The following is an 18,628-nucleotide window of genomic DNA, read 5'->3' on the forward strand; positions in this document are numbered from 1 at the left end:
GAAGTCCCAAGTTCTCTCTGCAGATCAGCTTGTCCTCAACTCCCCTGCAGGGAAGCCTCATAAGCCTCTCTCTGGCAGCTAAGCAAGGGAACTCAGGCCTTGCAGCCCAGCCATGGAGCTGGGCAGCAGGAAGCCTCTGGCTCTGCACTGGGGTCAGGTAGTCTGTTCCTGCAGTAAGGTCATGCCAGCAGCCAACAATTATCCCACCCAGGCCTCACCCCTGCAGGAGAGTCTTCTCCACCTTGTAGCAGAAATTCCTGTCCCTTTTCCTAGCCTCAGCATAAATAGGAATATTTTACTCTCCCACTTGCACAGTGCCCATTAACCTCTCACTCCATCTCTATTTTACCACTCTTCAATGTTACTTTTTTCTCATCCTACATGATTCTCTTGCATTCCTCATGCTGTTAACAGCTTTGTGTTGCCAATAACTGTTCTTTCCCTGCTGTTACTGATGAGAACCTGGCATTATCTTGGCTGCTCCTAAGTCAGACTCATTCCCTGCTCATTTCAGCACTTCCAGCCCCTAATGTTTGTCTAGGAGCTCTTTGCTCCTCCAGCCCCCTTAAGAAATGCTTGTTTGAATTCCTCACTCCCATATCCCTCAGCCAGGATACTTTTCGCAATCCCCATAGATCCAAACCGTCACATTCCCTGATCTGAGCAGATCAGCAACCCACTCTCATTCCTCACACATCCCTTTCAAGGGGGAGTTAATTACTGATCATAAATTTAGGCAGTGGCTCTGCCTCTTCTCACACGGCCTGGTGACCTGCCTCACACACTGCCTTTCTCTCAACCTTGACTGCTGGGGTTCCATGCACACCCCTCATGACTCCGCAGCCCCTCCCTCCTGCCCTCAGTCTCTGTACCTGCACAAACTGAGGCTCTTCTGGCGCCGGCACAGGCACTGGCACCGGGATGTCCAGTTTCAACCATGGTGGCTTCTTCCGCTGTAAACTGCTGGTGCTGTCGTGTCGCACTTCTGACATTGTCCCACCTCTGTCCTTGGGCCTAGAAGAGGGAAGAAATCAGAGTCAGGAAGGCTGTGTACCAGCAGGGCCAAGCAGCGCACCTTCCTCCAGGCTGCAACTGATGGGAGCCAAGCCCCACACTGGACAACTTCCTAAAGTGCCTCATGAGGGTCTGGGCATCAGGGCTGGTATCTGTGCTGGTCAGCCAGGACCAGACACTGAGGACACAGTGCAGGACCTCCAGTCAGGCACCAGAGACCAGTCACAAGCTTGAGAGTCACCTCCCATTACAGTTTTTGCTGAGACTACTGAGAGATTCAGATTCCTTAAGAATCAGTCATGAATTAAATCTTAATGAGCTCTGGGTCCAGTCCAAGCAGCTAAGTGACTGCAGTATCAAAAGCCACTGACCTCCCTCTAAAAACAGCTCGTGACTCACTGCCACCCTTGCCCACCCAAAGCCAGGCACCACAATTTCTTTCCCGCTGCTCAGCAATCAGCAAGTGGCCATTTCTGGTTCTTCTAATCTCTTTTAAATACAGGCACCTTCTAGAGACATGATAGAGGGCACAGAGCAAAGCAAGTACAGCAAGAACATCAGAGCTGGCACTAATCCCAACCCAGGAGTGGGTTTCAGACATAAATACGAATGATAGAGTATTTAAATAAAACCCACTGGGTAACCAGCATGCCAAAGGAACCAGAGAGACTTGCTCTCATCCTGCCCACCCTCCTGTTTAGGCTGCACGAAGTGGGGCAGGGCCCACACAGCTCCTTCAGGCTGGCAGGACACCTCTTTCACTGTGCACACTCAGAGGAACAATTCATAAAACAGATTGCATTGGAGATCGGCTCAGAGAGCTCCACAGGCACCCTCCAACCTCACTTATTCAACAAGCCTGTATTTCTTCCTTTCCTAACACACATATGACCACAAGCTAGCAGTGGAAAGGAACAACAGATCCAAGTGTCTTCCAGCTCCCTTCTTGCATTGTCCTGAGCCATCCCACAGGAGACAAAAAATAAAGAAAAACTGGGAAAAAAATCAAGTCAAGAGTCCCACTGCCTTCCCCCACCACGTAGCAGATGGAATAAGCATCTAGTTAACTTAGCAGGCATGCACACTTTGAAAGAAACACAAAATGGTTAGGGTTGGAAGAGACCTTAAAGACAATTTAGTTCCAACTCCCCTGCCATGGGCAGGGAGACCTCTGTCTAGATCAGGGTGCTCAAGGATTCATTCAACCTGGCTTTCAATGCTGCCAGGCTTGGAGCCTCCATAACTTCTCTGGGCAACCCATTCCAGTCCCTCACCACCCTCATGTGGAAGGATTGCTTCCTAGTGTCTAATCTAAATACAGCTTCTCCCAGTTTGAAACCACCATCCTTTGTGCTGTCACTCCGTGCCTTTGTCCAGAGTCCCTCTCTAGCTCTCCAGCAGCCCTCTTCAAATGCTGGGAGGTTATCATAAAGAAGTAGAAAAGCTCTGTTTGGATTAAACTCAGTGGTTACAGTGTCAAGTGTCCATTTATTTTAAATGCACAACAAGTTTAATATGCAAGGACGCTTCATTGAGAGTGGACAGGCCCTAGAGCAGGACCAGAGGCAGAGGGATCTCCATCCTTGGAGACATTTGGCACTCAACTAAAGGAGGCCTTGCGCAGCCTGAATGATTCCTGCCTTGCCAAGTGGGTGAGCCAGACAGCCTGGATGGTCCCTCTCAACCCAAACCAAGCACTGGGTCCCTGGAACATGAGCTGCCTGTCCCAGCATTCCCACCCTGTTTCCACAGTTCACAGCAGCTGCTCCAGAAAGGGAGCTGTGTGAACAGTGAAGCTCACCATTTAGAGTGGCAGGGGGGAAATAGGTCAACAAAGGGGAGCGGGGGATGATCTGGATTGGGTTAGGAGAAGAGAATCTCATCTAAAAGGAGCTGAAGACCAGCTGCCAGCTCAGTCACACAAGCTGGGCTGGCTGCCAGCAGTGCAGCGCTCAGCTGAGCCGGAACGACAGAAAGGGAGGACTCAGCTGTAGGTGGATGAAGGTTGGGTTTCAGCAAATACCACAGGCCCCCAAAAGTCTGGGAATTCATGATGCAGCCTGCACAGACATGCCCTGCGTACAGGCACACGGTCCTGCGTGCACAGACCGTAGAGGGACACGATTCCTCCCTTCTCTCCACCCCTAGCCTCAGGGCTGACTAAATGCATCTGTTCTGACTTCCCACAAGATGAGAATAGTGAGAGACGAGAGACGGAGAGGAGCTGCCGCCTGCTCTTGGTAAGGGCAAACCTGCCACTAGACAGCTTCCAGTCTTGTGCACAACACAGGCCGACCTGTCTTCGAGCCTGAAAAACTCCCTTGGTGCAATGCAAAGAGCTCCAGCATCCACCCATGAGGATCATGAAGACCAGGTCTTCCTGAGATGTTCTAATCAGAGAACAGCCAAGAAGGACAGAGCTACCACTCTGGCACGACCAAAGAGAACCTATTTCACACATACCCCTCATGACACAACTGAAGAGCCTCCTTCCTGTGCCTGCAAAGGTAAATTCAGAACCTCTGAAAGAGCAGCTCCTCTTTTTCCAGGATCTCTCACAACTTCCTTCCATCCACCTAGAGAGCTGCCTTTGTCAGCAGGTGTAAAGCACACAAACATGTAAGACTTGCAGCTTCATCAGCACTGCCAAGGAGGAAGGCAGTGAGTGAATCACTCCTGTATTGCCCAAAAGCTGCTACAGCAACTCTGTGCTCATTGGAAGACCTCCCAATGAAATCAACTCTTAGTTCCCTTTCTAAGGCATGTCCACACAGCCACTACACTGGCTTCACTGCGACCCTTGCAGACCAGTGCAGGGGGAGACCCAGCAGCATGCACACGCATCATGTGCCAAGAGCACAGTGCACGCACACACGTGGGGTCAAGCCTGTGGCCTTATGATTACCCCCAAAGCTGACTCAGCTTTGTACTTCATGCAAGAAGAAGATGAAACTCACATCGTTGACTGAGCATCAGATTGCTTTCTCCTGGCTTCAGCAGTTAAAGTCCTTTAAATGCAGGTACAATACTTATGGCAGTGCACTCACGATTTAAAACCAGGTGAGTTTCAAGGGTGCTTACAGACAGCTTAACTGAGAAGCAATTCCTTCTACCAGTTTGACCTTCTTTACTCACTAAGATGTTAATTTCCCAACAGAACAGTGCAGCAAAGGCAGAGCCATTCAGCATTCCCAATTGCATTTGTGTGTCTGGACTGGCCAAGGAGAAACCTCACAAACACAGGAGAGGAAACTTATAGCCCCTGCCCTAGCAGGGCCTGATTTTCTGCACACTCCCAAGACAGAGCCACAGCACAGGGCAGTTAACTGCCTCTGACCCAGGTGTATGGATATGAGAGGCAGGACTCCAGGAGCTAACGGGTGAGGCTGGATACAGCTGCATATTGAGATATATCCACCAGCTGTACATAGAGGGACAGACGGATGGATGAGAATGGTCCTTGCAAGGCTTTATTACACCTGGTCCTCCCTCAAAGTGCTACAGTCACTCCTGTCTCACAACTGCACTAGAAGCACCTGCCGAGTTTCACACTTAACCCCCTGACTGCTTTTGGGGGCTCAGGACACAGTGGCCACATATGTGATGGGGCCAATGGGGTTTGATCCAATATATTGGCACACATTTCATCTGAATAGTCCCATACTCTCAAGTCCAACTTCTCAGTCCTGTCCTAACAAGTGCCTGCAAGAGGTCAGGAGAGCAGCAGGATAGGAACACCCAGAGCACAGCCACGCAAGGTCAAGCTAAGTGTCCATCTAAAGCCAGTATCTCCTGTCCAGCAGAGGCTGCCTGGCACTGGGGACAGAGCATAGAACAGCCTTATCTCCTGGGACAGTCATGGCATGTGCTATGAATAACTCACAGGCTGCTTGTGCCAGAGATCTCTTTGCATTTACAGGTTCTGTATCCATCTCCTTTGCCATCCAATGGATTTTCTTTCAGAATTTATCCAACTTGTTTTTCAATCCAAGCAAACTTTTAGCATTCATAAATGCACACGACAACCAACTCCAGGGGTGAAACACAAGCTGTGTGACAAGCCACTTTCTGCAGTTAGTCTCTAAAGCTGCCATTCCCTGAGTTTACTCCATGCCCCAGAGTCAATAGCTTTATCCTATCCTCTCTCCATGCTAGTCCTGATTCTACAGATCTCTTCCATGCCCTTCCTACCATGCTCTCCTCCCACAAACACTGCAGGATACACAGTCAGCTGTTCAGTTCTTGGACAGGAGCTGTTCCAGTGCTGTTTGTGATTTGTAGCATCTGCCAAAGTCCAGAAAATGCTCCACCAATCTAGATATCAGCTACATACCTTCACCCTAGGTAGGTGGAAATCTGCAAATGAACTGTCACTGGAGCTTGAAGCTCAGGTTTTGTATACCATCAGGACAGCAAGTGATATCAAGAGGGGATTTTTCACTGTTACCAAAACCACATAGAGCCAATGGAGACAGGGGTAACAAGACAGTCTGAAGTGTTTGGGAAGAGATGGAATGGTGCAGTTCCAGTCCAGGTGCCACCACTTGCACTGCTCATTCATCTCTGAAGCTGTTTCCTCGGCAAAATAAAGCTGAGGAATCCAGCAGCACAAACTCTTCTCCAGCACATGGGCTGACTGCCTGGCATTTGCAAATCTACTGCTCATCTGCACCTACAACCCTGGTAGCAGCACAAGAGTAATAAAGTCCATTTCAACCAAAACAAACAAACAATTAAAAACCTGTAAGTTGCAGATGCTCTGGGAAAGTCATCTTCAAAAGCTCCCTGCCAAAGCAAGGTCACAGTAGCAGAAGGAAAGCTAAATCCACTGCTGTGGGTCAGGCTAAGAGCACATTAAATTCCAAAGTTGGCACATGATCAAGAAAAGCTGCTTAGTGAAATCCACTGACCCAAACAGAGAAGGAAAAGCTTCCTGAAGTCTGAGCGTGCTCCTGAAACTGACAGGCATCTCAAACACTTTTAGAGATTTGCACAGTCATTCAAAGACAGAGTAGCCTTCCACTCAGACAACCAAAGCTAGTCCTGAGATGAGCCTTTTCCTCCAAACTTCCCATTTTACCTGCATCCCCATTTAAAATGAAATTAAAACCAAGAAACAAACTCCCAACTTCATTCAACCCTATCACAGAGACACACAGCATCTGCAGCTACCAACAACGCTGCACAAGCCCTATGAGGAGAGGCTGAGGGAGCTGGGATTGTTTAGCCTGGAGAAGAGGAGGCTCAGGGGTGACTTTATTGCTGTCTACAACTACCTGAGGGGTGGTTGTGGCCAGGAGGAGGTTGCTCTCTTCTCTCAGGTGGCCAGCACCAGAACGAGAGGACACAGCCTCAGGCTGTGCCAGGGGAGATTTAGGCTTGAGGTGAGGAGAAAGTTCTTCACTGAGAGAGTCATTGGACACTGGAATGGGCTGCCCGGGGAGGTGGTGGAATCGCCGTCCCTGGGGCTGTTCAAGGCAGGATTGGACGTGGCACTTGGTGCCATGGTCTAGCCTTGAGCTCTGTGGTAAAGGGTTGGACTTGATGATCTGTGAGGTCTCTTCCAACCCTGATGATACTGTGTGTGATACTGTGTGTGTGATACAGTGTGTGGGTGTTCCCAGACACCCCCAGGAGCTAACAAACGCTGGGGTTATTTGGCTGCAATCAGATCACCACATCCCATGGACAGCCTCCAGCTCTCCTCCTCCACGCTGCAGCAGAGCAAGTACCTGAGAGGTTCTGTCCACGCAGCTATTCTGATTGAGGCATCCTTGTGGAGGAGACAGCAAAAGGTGTTCTCCATACAGAGAGCACCAGGGTAGACAGCAAGCTGCTGTCTGTGCCTCTCTCCAGGAGGATTTCTGCTGGCCCAACAGGAAAAAGACAGGAAGTCCAAGGAGAAGAGGAGTAGTGGGGTTTCAGCCTGGTGGCTGCCAGTGAAACCATCTAGCATGGATCAGACCCAACAAGTTTCAAATAATATCTCAAATACCAAGAGCAAGCCAGACCTTTAAAACAAGACAGATGGAGGGGCTGAGGGCAGGCAGGCACAGGGAAGGTGCCACAGGCCTAGGCCCCTGCATTCTTGGGAAAGCTCAAGGACACAGCAACACCCAGGTTCTAACTGAAACCATCACCATGTCTTGACCAAAGACACCACCTCAGAAACAAAACAAGGCCATCAACACTGCCCTGGCAGCAGCCCTGTGCAGGGCTCTCCCCTGCTTTCCCCAGCCCTCACTGCTGAACTCCGAGGAGATGCCACAAAGCTTTGCAGACCCACAGGCTGCCAAGCAGGAGCTGGGACCTCAGCAGTCTAGGCACTGCTGAGCACAGGACTGGCAGTCATGACGCTAAGCAGACACACTGCCCTTTTAGCCCTGCACAGCAGGCAGCTGGCAGGACTGCCATTCCCACACACTACCCACTGCCCTCACTAATACAACAGCCTGCACCAGCTCTGCCCTGTCTTCAGGTTGTGAGCAAGCCAAGTTGGCACCTAGCTGATGCCCAAAGAGTAGTCTCACCTTACTCTGATGAGCCACTTCGAGGTGTTTTACCAGCACAAAACTAACCCTGGTACATTATTTCCTGTTGATCTGGCATCCTGAAGAGTCTCCAGATAAGCTCTGTGCAACCTGACAGAGAGGAAGGGTAGGACCAGCCTGTTCAGTGCTAGCTCAGCATGATAGCAGCTTAGCTGGAACAGCAAACCACAGCCCCAGCCTTTGTCCCCTGTCCACGTGAAACCATGCTTCTGCATCCCCAGCCCAGCAGTTCAGTGCTCAGGGTAGAAACTGCTCCCACCAACACACATGCAGCACACTGAGCCCCTACACTCTGCTCTGGGGAACAGCCAACCTCCTCTGAACTGACAGAGCTTTCCTGCAGGCCAGCAAGGCACATCAGAAAGCCCTGTCCCTACCCACATTGTCTTTAAACTTCCATATAGAACAAAACATGGTAGAAACAGATCTGGAGTAATGAAAGCCTTTGCATGGGTTCTGACAGAACAGAGACCTTCACCTTGTAGAAAGCGAATGGCAAAGCATAAATCTTCTTCCTCAGAGTTTTCCTTTCAACCACAGCTCTCGAAAGAGCTAGAAGCAGAGCTACTTCCTCAAGCAGGTGGCCATAAAACCAGCACGCAAGTCAAAGATGGAGAAGCAGCACACAAGCACCAGCACAGAGCCCTGCCAGCAGAAACTCACCAAGGCAGGCTGCACGCTTTGGGAGGCAATTCTGACTTCTGAGGCTACTCAAGTAACCAAGGCAGTGCTGAGGGAACCTCACCATCAGCCACTCAGCTTAACTAGCTGATAAATACCAGTGGAAACTTCCTGGCTTGGAAGAAGTCTGGCAGACCCTAGACAGGAAATGGGAAGCTACATCAGAGAAACCCCAAGGGTTTGGATTTCATGCACGGCCTTGTAGAATGATACTGGTATGCAAGAGGCACACTGAGAGTGTAAAGCTTCAGCTGGTACCCACTGAACTTGGAGAAAGTTCAGCTATATACCAGAGGGCTTTAAATATGAGCAATAAAACATGTCCCACGGGAGTGTGAATGCATGCAAGTCAATCCCATGATCAGGAAAGCAGATCTGATGTCCCTTTGAGCAACTCATTTGCTTGATTTTCAGAAAAAGATGCAAGTCACGGCAGAAATGAACCATAAACGAGCTCTCAGTGGAACACAAGCATCCAAAGCTTTCAAAGCAGCTTCACATGGGACCTGAAGGGCATCCAGGTCTAGTGCTTTCATATAGAAGAGAGGAAAAACAGGGAGCTCCAAAAATGTTTTTGATTTCTGTTAGTCCCCAGATGTGTAGTTGATCTTCTCCAAATGCAGGTTAAAAGATAACCTGCAAATACTCATACAGGCAACAGACTCTGATCTTTGAAGTCCTTTTAGAGAAGCAGAAAAGAGGAATAACAGTAACAAGAACACAGAAGCCAATGCTCAAAATTCAAGCTATGAAGATGCCTTGGCCACTTAAAAGAGTTGGAAGCCAAAAGCAGCAGCAGTGCCCCCAGCCTTCTGTGTTGATCATGCTGGCACAAGCATCCCTGCAGCTGCTGGCTGACCCACATTGGGGACCAATCCACATTAGCTCAGCAAAGAAAATGGATGTTCCAGCCCAAGCTCCTTCCCTGACCCAAGTCACCAGGTTGCTCAACAAACACTTGTGCCAGTAGAAGGAACAGGGAAGAATCAGGGACAAATGGAGCAGCTGGATCCAGACGACTGGACTGCTTCTCAAGGCAGCAAGGTTTGAAGTGATTGTGAAAAGACAGAGCCAAAAACTCACTTGTGGCACTGTGGGAAGCTGACAATTAGCACAAGGAGGTGATGGGTTCTGTATCTCGTGAGGCTTCTCTTCTGAGAAGCGCTCTCAGTGCAGCAGGAATAAAATACTGCTGTATCACCAGAGGCAGAGTGAATTTTTGGTGGGGTTGTTAGGTGGGAAAACATCCAAGTCATCCACAGATTTCTCCAGAGCTGATGGCCAAGCAGGTCCCACAGAAGCATTCCCAAGGGATGAGTTTGTCCTGCTCATCTGTGGCTTGCACAAAGCAAGTAGGTGGAAGGAAGCCAAGCAGAGCAAACTAGGCAGAGGGGCTGCCTCTTCCATCTCCTAAGCAGGTGTGGCTGACATGAGAAAAACAGGTTCACAGCACCAGCCTATGGCCCAGAGCCCTTGAAGGGCCCAGGCAATGAGCAATCAGAATCATTTGGGTTGGAAAAGCCCTTTAAGATCATCAAGTCCAACTATTCTCCAACTCTACCAAGTCCAGTGCTAAGCCACATCCTTCAGCACCACATCTCTGCATCTCTGAAACAACTCCAAGCATGGGAACTCAACCATCTCTCTGGGAAGCCTGTTCTAGTCGTTGAGAACTCTTTCAGTGAAGAAAATTCTTCTAATGCCCAACCTAAACCTCGTCTAGTGCAACTTAAAGCCATTTCCTCCTGTCCCATCACTTGTTACTAAGGAGAAGAGACTGATCCCCATCTGGCTGCAGCCTCCTTTCAGGCAGCTCTAAAGAGCTATGAGGTCTCCCCTCAGGCTCCTCTTCTTCAGGCTGAACAACCCCAGTTCCATCAGCTGCTCCTCACCAGACCTGTTCTCCAGACCCTTCATCAGCTTTGTTCTCCTTCTATACATTGGCATCCAACTCCACCTTCTAAAGTAAACCCAATACCAAGCCACCTACAACCTACCTAGACATCAGCAATGGAACAGTGAGCACAAAGCAAAAACAATGAAGGGGGAGCAGATGAAAACCTTCTGGAGTACTTTGACATCTTTCATTCTGTCCATTTCCCCATGAGCACACCCTGCAGCTCTGCAGAGACAGCACTGGTGGTACCACATGTAATAGTCACAGTGCCAACAGCCATGGCCACATCACTCCTGGGTTCCACCCAGGCATGGACTGGTGATGCTGTCTGCTAACAGCTCCAGTAACAGGATGCCAAGCACAGAGAGGTGAGTAGCCAGCACTGACCAGCACTCCCTTTCCTTAGGGAAGGCAGAAGAGTCAGCACTGCCTGGTCCTCATAAAGGAGCTACTTTGCACCTAGAGATGCATGACCCTACCAGACAGCTGATGCATCTCTGCATGTCCATGCAGGAAGCCAGGATACTGCTGCTGGTCCAGTGCCACAGCCAGAGTGCAGGATAAGCATAATCTATTAACACCACAGACATTCACAGTTCTACCTGGAAACAACTGACTGCCAGCACTGCAAGTGCATCCAGAGGAAGGATCATCTACACCAGCCCTGTTCTTGCACCCATTCAAAGGTAACCACAACTGCCTGCAGGGTTGGCAGTGCTGGGCTGTGCTGGCAGAGCCCTTCTCTGTGAGACACCCAGCAGCCTCCAAGCACAGTTGTCTCAGTGCTCCGCCTGGGTCTGCACGTTCTCCAGCTCCTCATGAACAAAGAAGCAGGAAAGAGTGATCACAGAAACTATTTTAGTCCACGTTTAACTCACAGCCACAATTCAGTGGGGCTCCAGAAGACCCAGCTCTGGGTTTATTTTCACTCCGAGTAGAATAGAAGCACTGTGAAGCACTGGCTGATCCACACGTCCCATGGACACAGTCATTGTCCCAATTATCCACCCAAAAATGCTTCAGTGCAGCCATGACCCCTCATTAGAAAACAAAAGACAAACCCAACAAAACACAAACCCAAATTTCATTTTTCAGGGAAAGTCTCCATTTGTAGTTGGTTGGTTTTTTTCCTACCAGCTTTCACAGTCATCACAAGTACCATAAGGGTGCGGGACGTGAGGAAAGCTGGGAACACAGCACAGGAGAGCACTAAATATTGGTCTGGATGCATTTGGAATTTGCAGTGCTGCCACTGCACCCAGCTCAAGAGCAATTTCCTTGGTAAAAAAATGCTTCTTGGGAATTTATTCATTTAGAACAGAAAACATCAATAAACTGAAGGAAAAACCACTGCCCAAACTAGCATCCTCCCCTTAAAAAAGCTCACAATACCCCAAACTGAAAATTATGGTAGACCAAAAGCCACCCAACCTCTATGGCAAAGGCTCTGGGTACTAAAAGCAGCTAAGAATCGGGGATTGTTGTGCTAAATAAAAACACTGCACTGGCAAAGGAGATCAAACCTGCCACAAATGACAACATTTCCTATGGAAAGTTACATAAAACCACACTGAATAGCAACCTAAAAAAAAAAAAAAAAATCACCAGAGGAAATAACAATAACTGCTGGAGCCACCAGAAGACAGATTCTTCATTCAGGAAGGATGGAAGCTGCAGCATCTGAGGTGTTCAGGACAGCTTTCCTTGCACACTCCTTTCAAAGTCAGAGCAGCCTTGCTTACTGTTACACACCTGCTTTCTTCACCTGGACAGGTGCATCCTGCACCCACATCCCCCAGCAACACTCACAACAGTGGAGATCCCTCAACAACGTGACTCAACAGCCAAGGACTTAAAGCAGAGCTGGTTTGGCTGGAGCTGCTCCTCCTAAGTGTTCACTGATCCAGGCAGGGATGCGGCAGTCACTGCCCAATTTCTGTTCCTGTTAGTGCTCACCACCCAGCCACACACCACCCCCTGCTCTCATTGGGAAGCAGTTGCAGGAAGAGCTGCTCTCACTCTGGAAGTGTGTGTGCACATGTACGCTCCTGTGTGCACAATGCTCCACCTCATTTATAACCCAAACAGAAAGAACCACAAGCCTAAAGAAGTTCTAGCAGAAAACTTTGCAAGCCTAGGAGAACCATGCTCCTAGGACAGACATGAGTGAACGATTCTCTCTCACTGTCCTCCCAGGGCAGGCAAAGGAAGGTATGCTCCCACTTTTGGCAGCAAGACTCACAGCCTGGTGTCTTCTACAGTTCACTTTAAAGCACTGAGCTTTGAATTCAAGTGGCAGAGAAAGGTACTCTCTGTGTGCTGACTGCTACAAGGCAGCAGCTCCTCAGATCCAGAAGCTGTATTCATCTACCCTCAAAATATTAAAATCCAAGCTGCTGTAACTCCCTCCAAGTAAAGCCAAGTAAGTGCTCGACCTGCAGAGCAGTAAAATCAATGTCCTGCACAACTTCAGGATGACCTCATCTAGATTGTTCCTTTCCTAAGAAAAAAAAAAAAACAACCCACACCAACTTTCAAAGCAGGGATTGCTACTGACCAGCCGAGCCCCGGGGCTGTCTCTGAGCGAAGGGGAAACAGGAAGGGGAGGAGGAGGCAAAGGTAGGCTTTCCAGAAAAGGCAAGCTCGGGCATGTTTCCATATCTCTTCTCCCCCTGGGAAGGCTGTACTGTGCCAGGGAAGTATTTTGCAATGATACTTCTTAGCTCACCCAGAAGAAATTACATTTCCTTTAATAACCACTGCATTTTAGAGATGCTCTGATTGCTAAGGCAAGGTCTGTCTGTTGCTAAAGGCCCTAAAATTTGAGACAGAATCTGCTGCTCAGGCCTACATGGCAATAGCAGGAACGTTTCTATGGTACATGGAAAAGTAGTTTTAATTGCATTTGAAATAAATGGTTTATCTAGACAGCTGAAGAGGGCACCCAGAGGAAGTTTCACCCTATCGCTCTGCTGTTTGCTGTCTCTGAGGCATACAAAGTGCACAAGCAATGAAACTCATGCTCTACAGCTTTAGATTTCAGTTAAGATTAACATGAAGGAGAAGCTCTCCACCCTCCCCAGGCAGCAAAGAGCCATTGCTCGATGCTCTAAAAGGATATGACTGTACTTTGGATGATTTATTCAAAAACTCAGCTACTAATTTGCTTGTTGTACCATCATCCCAACACACACTAAAAATTCCCACCTCTTCAGCTCTGCATCAGCATGGCCTGAAACAAGTATGAGAGATGTGATCTTAGGTGGAGTTCAACCAGTCCTGGACAGCAGCTAGATGAGAAGGACCAACAAAGCGAGCAAGCAATCAGTAACCCTTGAAGTTAACTAAGCTAGACAACAGGCAGTCTCAGCACAGGCACTCTTCACTGCTCCCTGCTAGAATCCCTGCTCTCCCAAGGACTGTCCCTAGAGCTTCCCAATGGCATAATGCAGCCCAAAGGCATAGCCTTCCCAATGGCTATGAAAAACTGAGAGGTTGGCATCCAAGCCCTGTGCACCATGCTGGAGTGAGGGTCTCTACAGCGCCATGCAAGCAGGTCTGGATGGCAAGAGCAGACATCACACACCAAATCTGCTTGAGGTTCTTCAATGACACAGAGACAAAGCTGCCAGCATGACCATGAGAAATGCTGTCTCGGAGAGCCATTTCCTTCCAAGGGTGCATTTTCCCTGTTGTCTCCTTAATCTTTCCCCGTTGTCTCTTTAATCTCCTAGGAGTAATAGCTGCAGGGTAGGATTGTCCCTACCAAATATTTTTTCTATTGCTTGCATGGTGGGTGCTGACCTCAGAGAGGAGTCACAGCACACCACTGAAGTAAGCAATAGGTCCTAATGTTCTTTTAGTTAAATTGCTTAATCTGCTAGCTCCCCACAAGGTAAAAATCAACCAAGCAAACAGAAAGACCAAAATGAAAACCCCAAAACAAAACAAACAACCACAAAGCAACACAAAAACCTCCACCACTCAGGGAGACAATCACCTGCATGATCCTGGACAGCAGGGCTTCCCCTTCTCTGAAGAATGAATCCACCTTCAGTCTGCTTTCCAGCAGCACTGTGACATTTTGCCCGTGACCCAGACACAAATCTCAGTAAATTCAGTTTCCAGCACACTGAGACATTGTCACACTCTCAGCAGAGAGGATGCAACATAGACCTTCTGTGGATTACTTTCAAACTGCAGCAGGTCCATGTCCAGCAATGGAGAGGTAACCTAACAGCAGTGTGAGATCTGCACGTTTTATGTCCCTTGCATTCAAACTAGATGAAGTCAGACACAGAGTCCAGCACCTCTTCAGCAGAAAGGAAAAGAAAATAATCCACATCTGAGCTCAGGGAAAATCTTGAGGAAGGAACCCATCCTTGAGTCTGAAGTGTTTCTATTGAAATGGGTCACAGACCAGTGGCAGGGGGGATGGCTGCAGGAACAGCAACTATGAGAAGTGTCACACTGGGTCACAACTAATGCTGGAGCCTCTGGTTTCCACGAGACCCCAAAGCCTTCAGAGATAACTAAGGAAAAAAGGCAACAGCCACGAGAAGAATTCTATCAAAGACTTTTCTACTGGACAAAAGCTAAGATACAGATAGAGAAATGTCAGGATCTTCAAGCTTAGTCAGACCCACTCTGCAGGCAGCATCCCCAGCAGTACATGAGATGAGGAAAGAAAGGCTCTGCCAACCTTTCCCCTGTATGCATTGAATGGAAGCCAACCTGGGAGTCCTGGTCTCACTGCCCACCTCAGTCAGGCCTCCGGCACAAATCAGGTTACATTTGCACTGCAGAGAGATCCAACGTGCAGAATGAAAGCAAACCTTTACCAATGCCGTCTGAGCATGTGGGCTCTGTGCCCAGGATAAACTGTCCTATCATGCCACACTCAGCAGACCCTGCCTCTCTCATGGGACATGCTGGGACTTGCTGGCTACTCTCTGGTTCTGGATTCCAGAGGAACAGGGCTGATGACCCCAAAAGGAATTTCTATTCCTGCCTGGCAACCTCGCTCAGCTGCAGCCTCCTTGCACTCCCCACCACAAAAGCAAAAGGAGCCATCTGCCAAGTCCAGTGACAAGGCATCAGCCTTCTCCAAGGGATGTTAACTCTGGCCTGAGGTGACACGTCAGGGCCATGAGCCCTCAGCACCAAGCCACTAGAAGGACGAGCTTGCCAGAGAAGAGGAGCCTGCTCTGCTCTCGTGAGCAGTGCTCGCCACATTTGACGCTCATCAGCCTGGCTGAAGCCTACCCAGCACTGAGCAAGGCATTCCTGAGACCAGGGCCAGCCCATGGTTTTCCCCAGAACCTGAAAAGCCAGTTTGTAGGCTGAGCCCTTGCAAGTGTATTGCTTAAAAAAAAAAAAAAAAAAAAAAAAGAGGCTGTCATGGGAAGTCCCAGAGCAAAACTAGTTTTGTGGGAGTTGCTTTTACACCGTGGAGCATTAGCTCCTTTCATGGGAACACAGAGAAGCAAGCACATCGCTGACACATGATCACACATGAGAGCTGCTGCCTTGCAGGTGGGCTCAGCATCAATGGGCACACAGACCACAACAGAGCTCCTTCCCCCATTACAGACCCACTGCCCCTCTTGGGAGGCTGGCAGGATCCCAGCTTAGGAACAGCGTAGGGTCCTCAACTGCCCACACATAGGCAGTAGAGACCTGGGCTGCCCTGCATATCCACAAGGATCTAAGGACACAAGAGGGACGCAGCAGGAGGGGAGGAGGATAGATTAGAGCAAGAGGGTTAAAAAGAAAAAGGAGGGGTCAGGGGTGGGGAGCAGGAAAGCTTTCAGGTACACAAGGCCTTTCAGCAACCAAACCCTGAAGAAAGGACACATCTCAAAGTTCACCTCTTTCTTCCAACTGTATCAATGGATCCAACTGATCAACAGAAATTATCTCCTCCTCTTGCAAACCCTGGACCAACCAAGAGACAAATGCTGGAGAGCAATGTATCCACTCCATGCACAGGACTGGAATGCAGTTCTCCTTCCAAAGGTGTCTGCTCCCTAGTTTGTCCCACGTGGGCCTTTTTCACCCCTGTGGTCACAGCACAAAGGCAGCGACTTTGCAGCTGCACCAGCGTTACTGCAGCTGCCAGCCTGCACTCCTTCCTCATCCCAAGCTTCATTCAGCAGCACCTTCAGCTTCGCTGCCCTGACCCTTCCCATTACGTGTGACTATTTTTTCCTTTACTGCAGAATGCAGAGCTTTGTCTTCCCAGAGGAAATCTGCAGCCAAAGGGACAAAAACAGGAAGAAAGGAAACAACTTCCTGCTCACTCCAAGACCCAGCCTGGAGACATCGCTGACCAACACTCTGCATCCCACCGCAAAGCCAACCTGCAAGAGAATCAGCATCCGGAACCAAGGCACGCACAAGGGCAAGCACCAGGCAAAACCCATTCGTGCTGCCACTCACCTCTCCTGAGCTGCACGAGAGAAAAGTACCAGGCAAAAGGAGCACAAGCGGCACAGCAGGGCAAGCAGGGGGAGGTCAGGTCACTCTCCGAAGAGTTCAAGAGGACTCAGCACCAAGGGTGCAATCCTGCAAGAGCTCTTGGGCTGCTCTGATCCTCCGCTTCAGAGTGAAAAGTCACTTGAGGGACTCGGTGCAGAGGAAAGGCAACCTCTCCACGTACAAAGTGTTATGTTTTCCACCAGATCCGTCCATAAGCGGCTGCCAAAACACCGGTGCCAGCATCAGGGGAGGGGTGGGTGGGAACGCCTGGCAGGAGATGGAAGTTGAGGGGCCTTTCTGCTCCAGCGTGGACTGGGTGCAGCTGAAACGAGCCGTGCACACACACCTACAGCCGAAAGCACCGGCTCGTCAAGCTCCAAAGACCCACCAGCAGCCCGGGGACGCGAAATCGCACAGGTCCAACTTCTGCCTGTCACTGACAGGGCCGGGCTCCCACCTGCGGCACCGGCACACGAGCGAAAGCCACCCCCCGCCTCGCCTCTCCTCACCTCACGGGGCGGGCGGCGGTGCCCGGCGGGGAGCCATTTTCTGAGGGCTGACAAGGGTCGGGGCCGCCAACCTCGGGGCTTCGGCCCTGCCCCGCGCTCCGCCGCGGGCCGCTCCCGACCCGGCTGAGGCGGCGCGACCGGCGCCGGCACAAACGACCCTCGGCAGAGCGCGGGGCTGCCCCTCACGGCCGGGCCGCCAGCAGGGGGCTGCCGAGCCGCGGCTGAGGCTGCCCGGCCCCGGGACGGGACGGGATAGGGCTCGCAACTCACGTGTGAGCCGTGTCCCGGGGCAGTCCCCCCCACTGGTTCCTCCCCGATTCCCCACCACCACCTCCAGGCCCCGCACTCACCGTGAAGGCGGGTGAAGCGCAGCGACCAAGCGCCGCTCGGTTCGGGCCACCCCCCAGTGAGGTTTAAGGAACCGGCGCCGCCGAGCTCGGCCCGGGTAGGGCGCGGAGACTCCTCCCCCGTGCCAGGGGCCGGCCGGCCGGGCACGCCATTCACAGCTGCGGCATGCAAATGGGTGACGGGAAGGGAGCCGTGCTCGGCGGCGTGAATCCCGCCAGAGAGCTGCCAGAGCCGAGGGCAGCGGGACGACGCATCCCGCCGCGCCGCCGCCCTGACTCACGGTGCAGGAATGTGCCGCGCCGGGCGGAAGCCACTGGCCCGCCCGCGGCCCCCGCACCCTCATCCCGGAGTCCCCTGCCTCCCCGCAGCGCTTTTGGGGTCCGCCTCGGAGGTGGGCAGCGGCTGTCAGGCGCGCAGCGCCCACCACGGCCCTGGTGCTGTGACTGTTTAGTGCCAGGTGCCGTTAGCCGCAGGGTGCTGCCGCGGCTGCTGGAAACTCCGCTGCCCCGGAGCGCCCAGCTTCTGTAGCAGCCGTGCCCGGGGGCGCTCAGAGAGCCCTGCGTGCCGTGCCCCAGGGCCAGCGCTGCTGGCAGGCTCGGCGTGGGGCACAGGAACAGCTGGACCAGGCCCGGCCCGTTGCCAGCTTTGGGGAACCGTCACTGCCGAGTCCACCGGCTAACGGTAGCTGAGTGGTTCTCAGGCTCCCCACTCTTTCGGGACCGTCTCACTGCGTTTTAGCTTCTCTTTACCCCATTCCCCTCACTCTCACTTCTGTGTTTTCCATCAAGTTCTTCACAACTCCTCCTTCAGCCATGTGTTTAGAGCATCATCCCTTCCTAAAGTTTGCTCTTTCCTCCTAGCTCAACCACTTTCCCCTTCTGGATGGCATCCTCCCATCTCGACTGCTCAGCCTTTGTCTTGGGATTGTTGCCAAAGATTTCTCCATCAGCTCCCTCCCGAGCATCGGTCAGCATGTATTGCTCACGCACTATTGCTCACAAGCTTTGCTAGAGCTCCAGCAAAACCCTGCAGCATGCATATCCTTCTCGAGCAGGTCCCCAACCCACAGCTGCAGATGCTCGTTACATTAGTTACAGAGGAATGGGGCCCATATTCCATGCTATCTTGCTGCATCCTCCCTGCTGACC

At 51.0% G+C, this 18,628-nt stretch overlaps 2 protein-coding genes across 6 annotated transcripts in view; one reads left to right on the top strand and one right to left on the bottom strand.

Moving 5' to 3' along the window:
- Positions 1-18,070, bottom strand: part of RHBDF1 (rhomboid 5 homolog 1) — a 38,951-nt gene extending 20,881 nt beyond the window's left edge. The window contains exons 1-2 of one of the 5 annotated variants that reach the window (XM_064153105.1): positions 17,483-17,828; positions 873-1,014 (exon numbers count right to left, since the gene is read on the bottom strand). In XM_064153105.1, the coding sequence (XP_064009175.1) occupies positions 873-1,014; positions 17,483-17,823 (483 nt within the window). In that variant the 5' untranslated portion in view covers positions 17,824-17,828. Of the gene's footprint in view, positions 1-872; positions 1,015-14,143; positions 14,159-17,132; positions 17,237-17,482 lie in introns of those variants that run through there. The other 4 variants (XM_064153109.1, XM_064153107.1, XM_064153106.1 and 1 more) reach the window with 4 other exon arrangements.
- The window catches only part of SNRNP25 (small nuclear ribonucleoprotein U11/U12 subunit 25), a 147,944-nt gene that overhangs the window by 24,253 nt on the left and 105,063 nt on the right, over positions 1-18,628 (top strand). The window lies entirely within an intron of this gene.

The sequence above is a fragment of the Pogoniulus pusillus genome, chromosome 13 (assembly GCF_015220805.1).
Source record: "Pogoniulus pusillus isolate bPogPus1 chromosome 13, bPogPus1.pri, whole genome shotgun sequence".
NCBI classification, from domain to species: Eukaryota; Metazoa; Chordata; class Aves; order Piciformes; family Lybiidae; genus Pogoniulus; species Pogoniulus pusillus.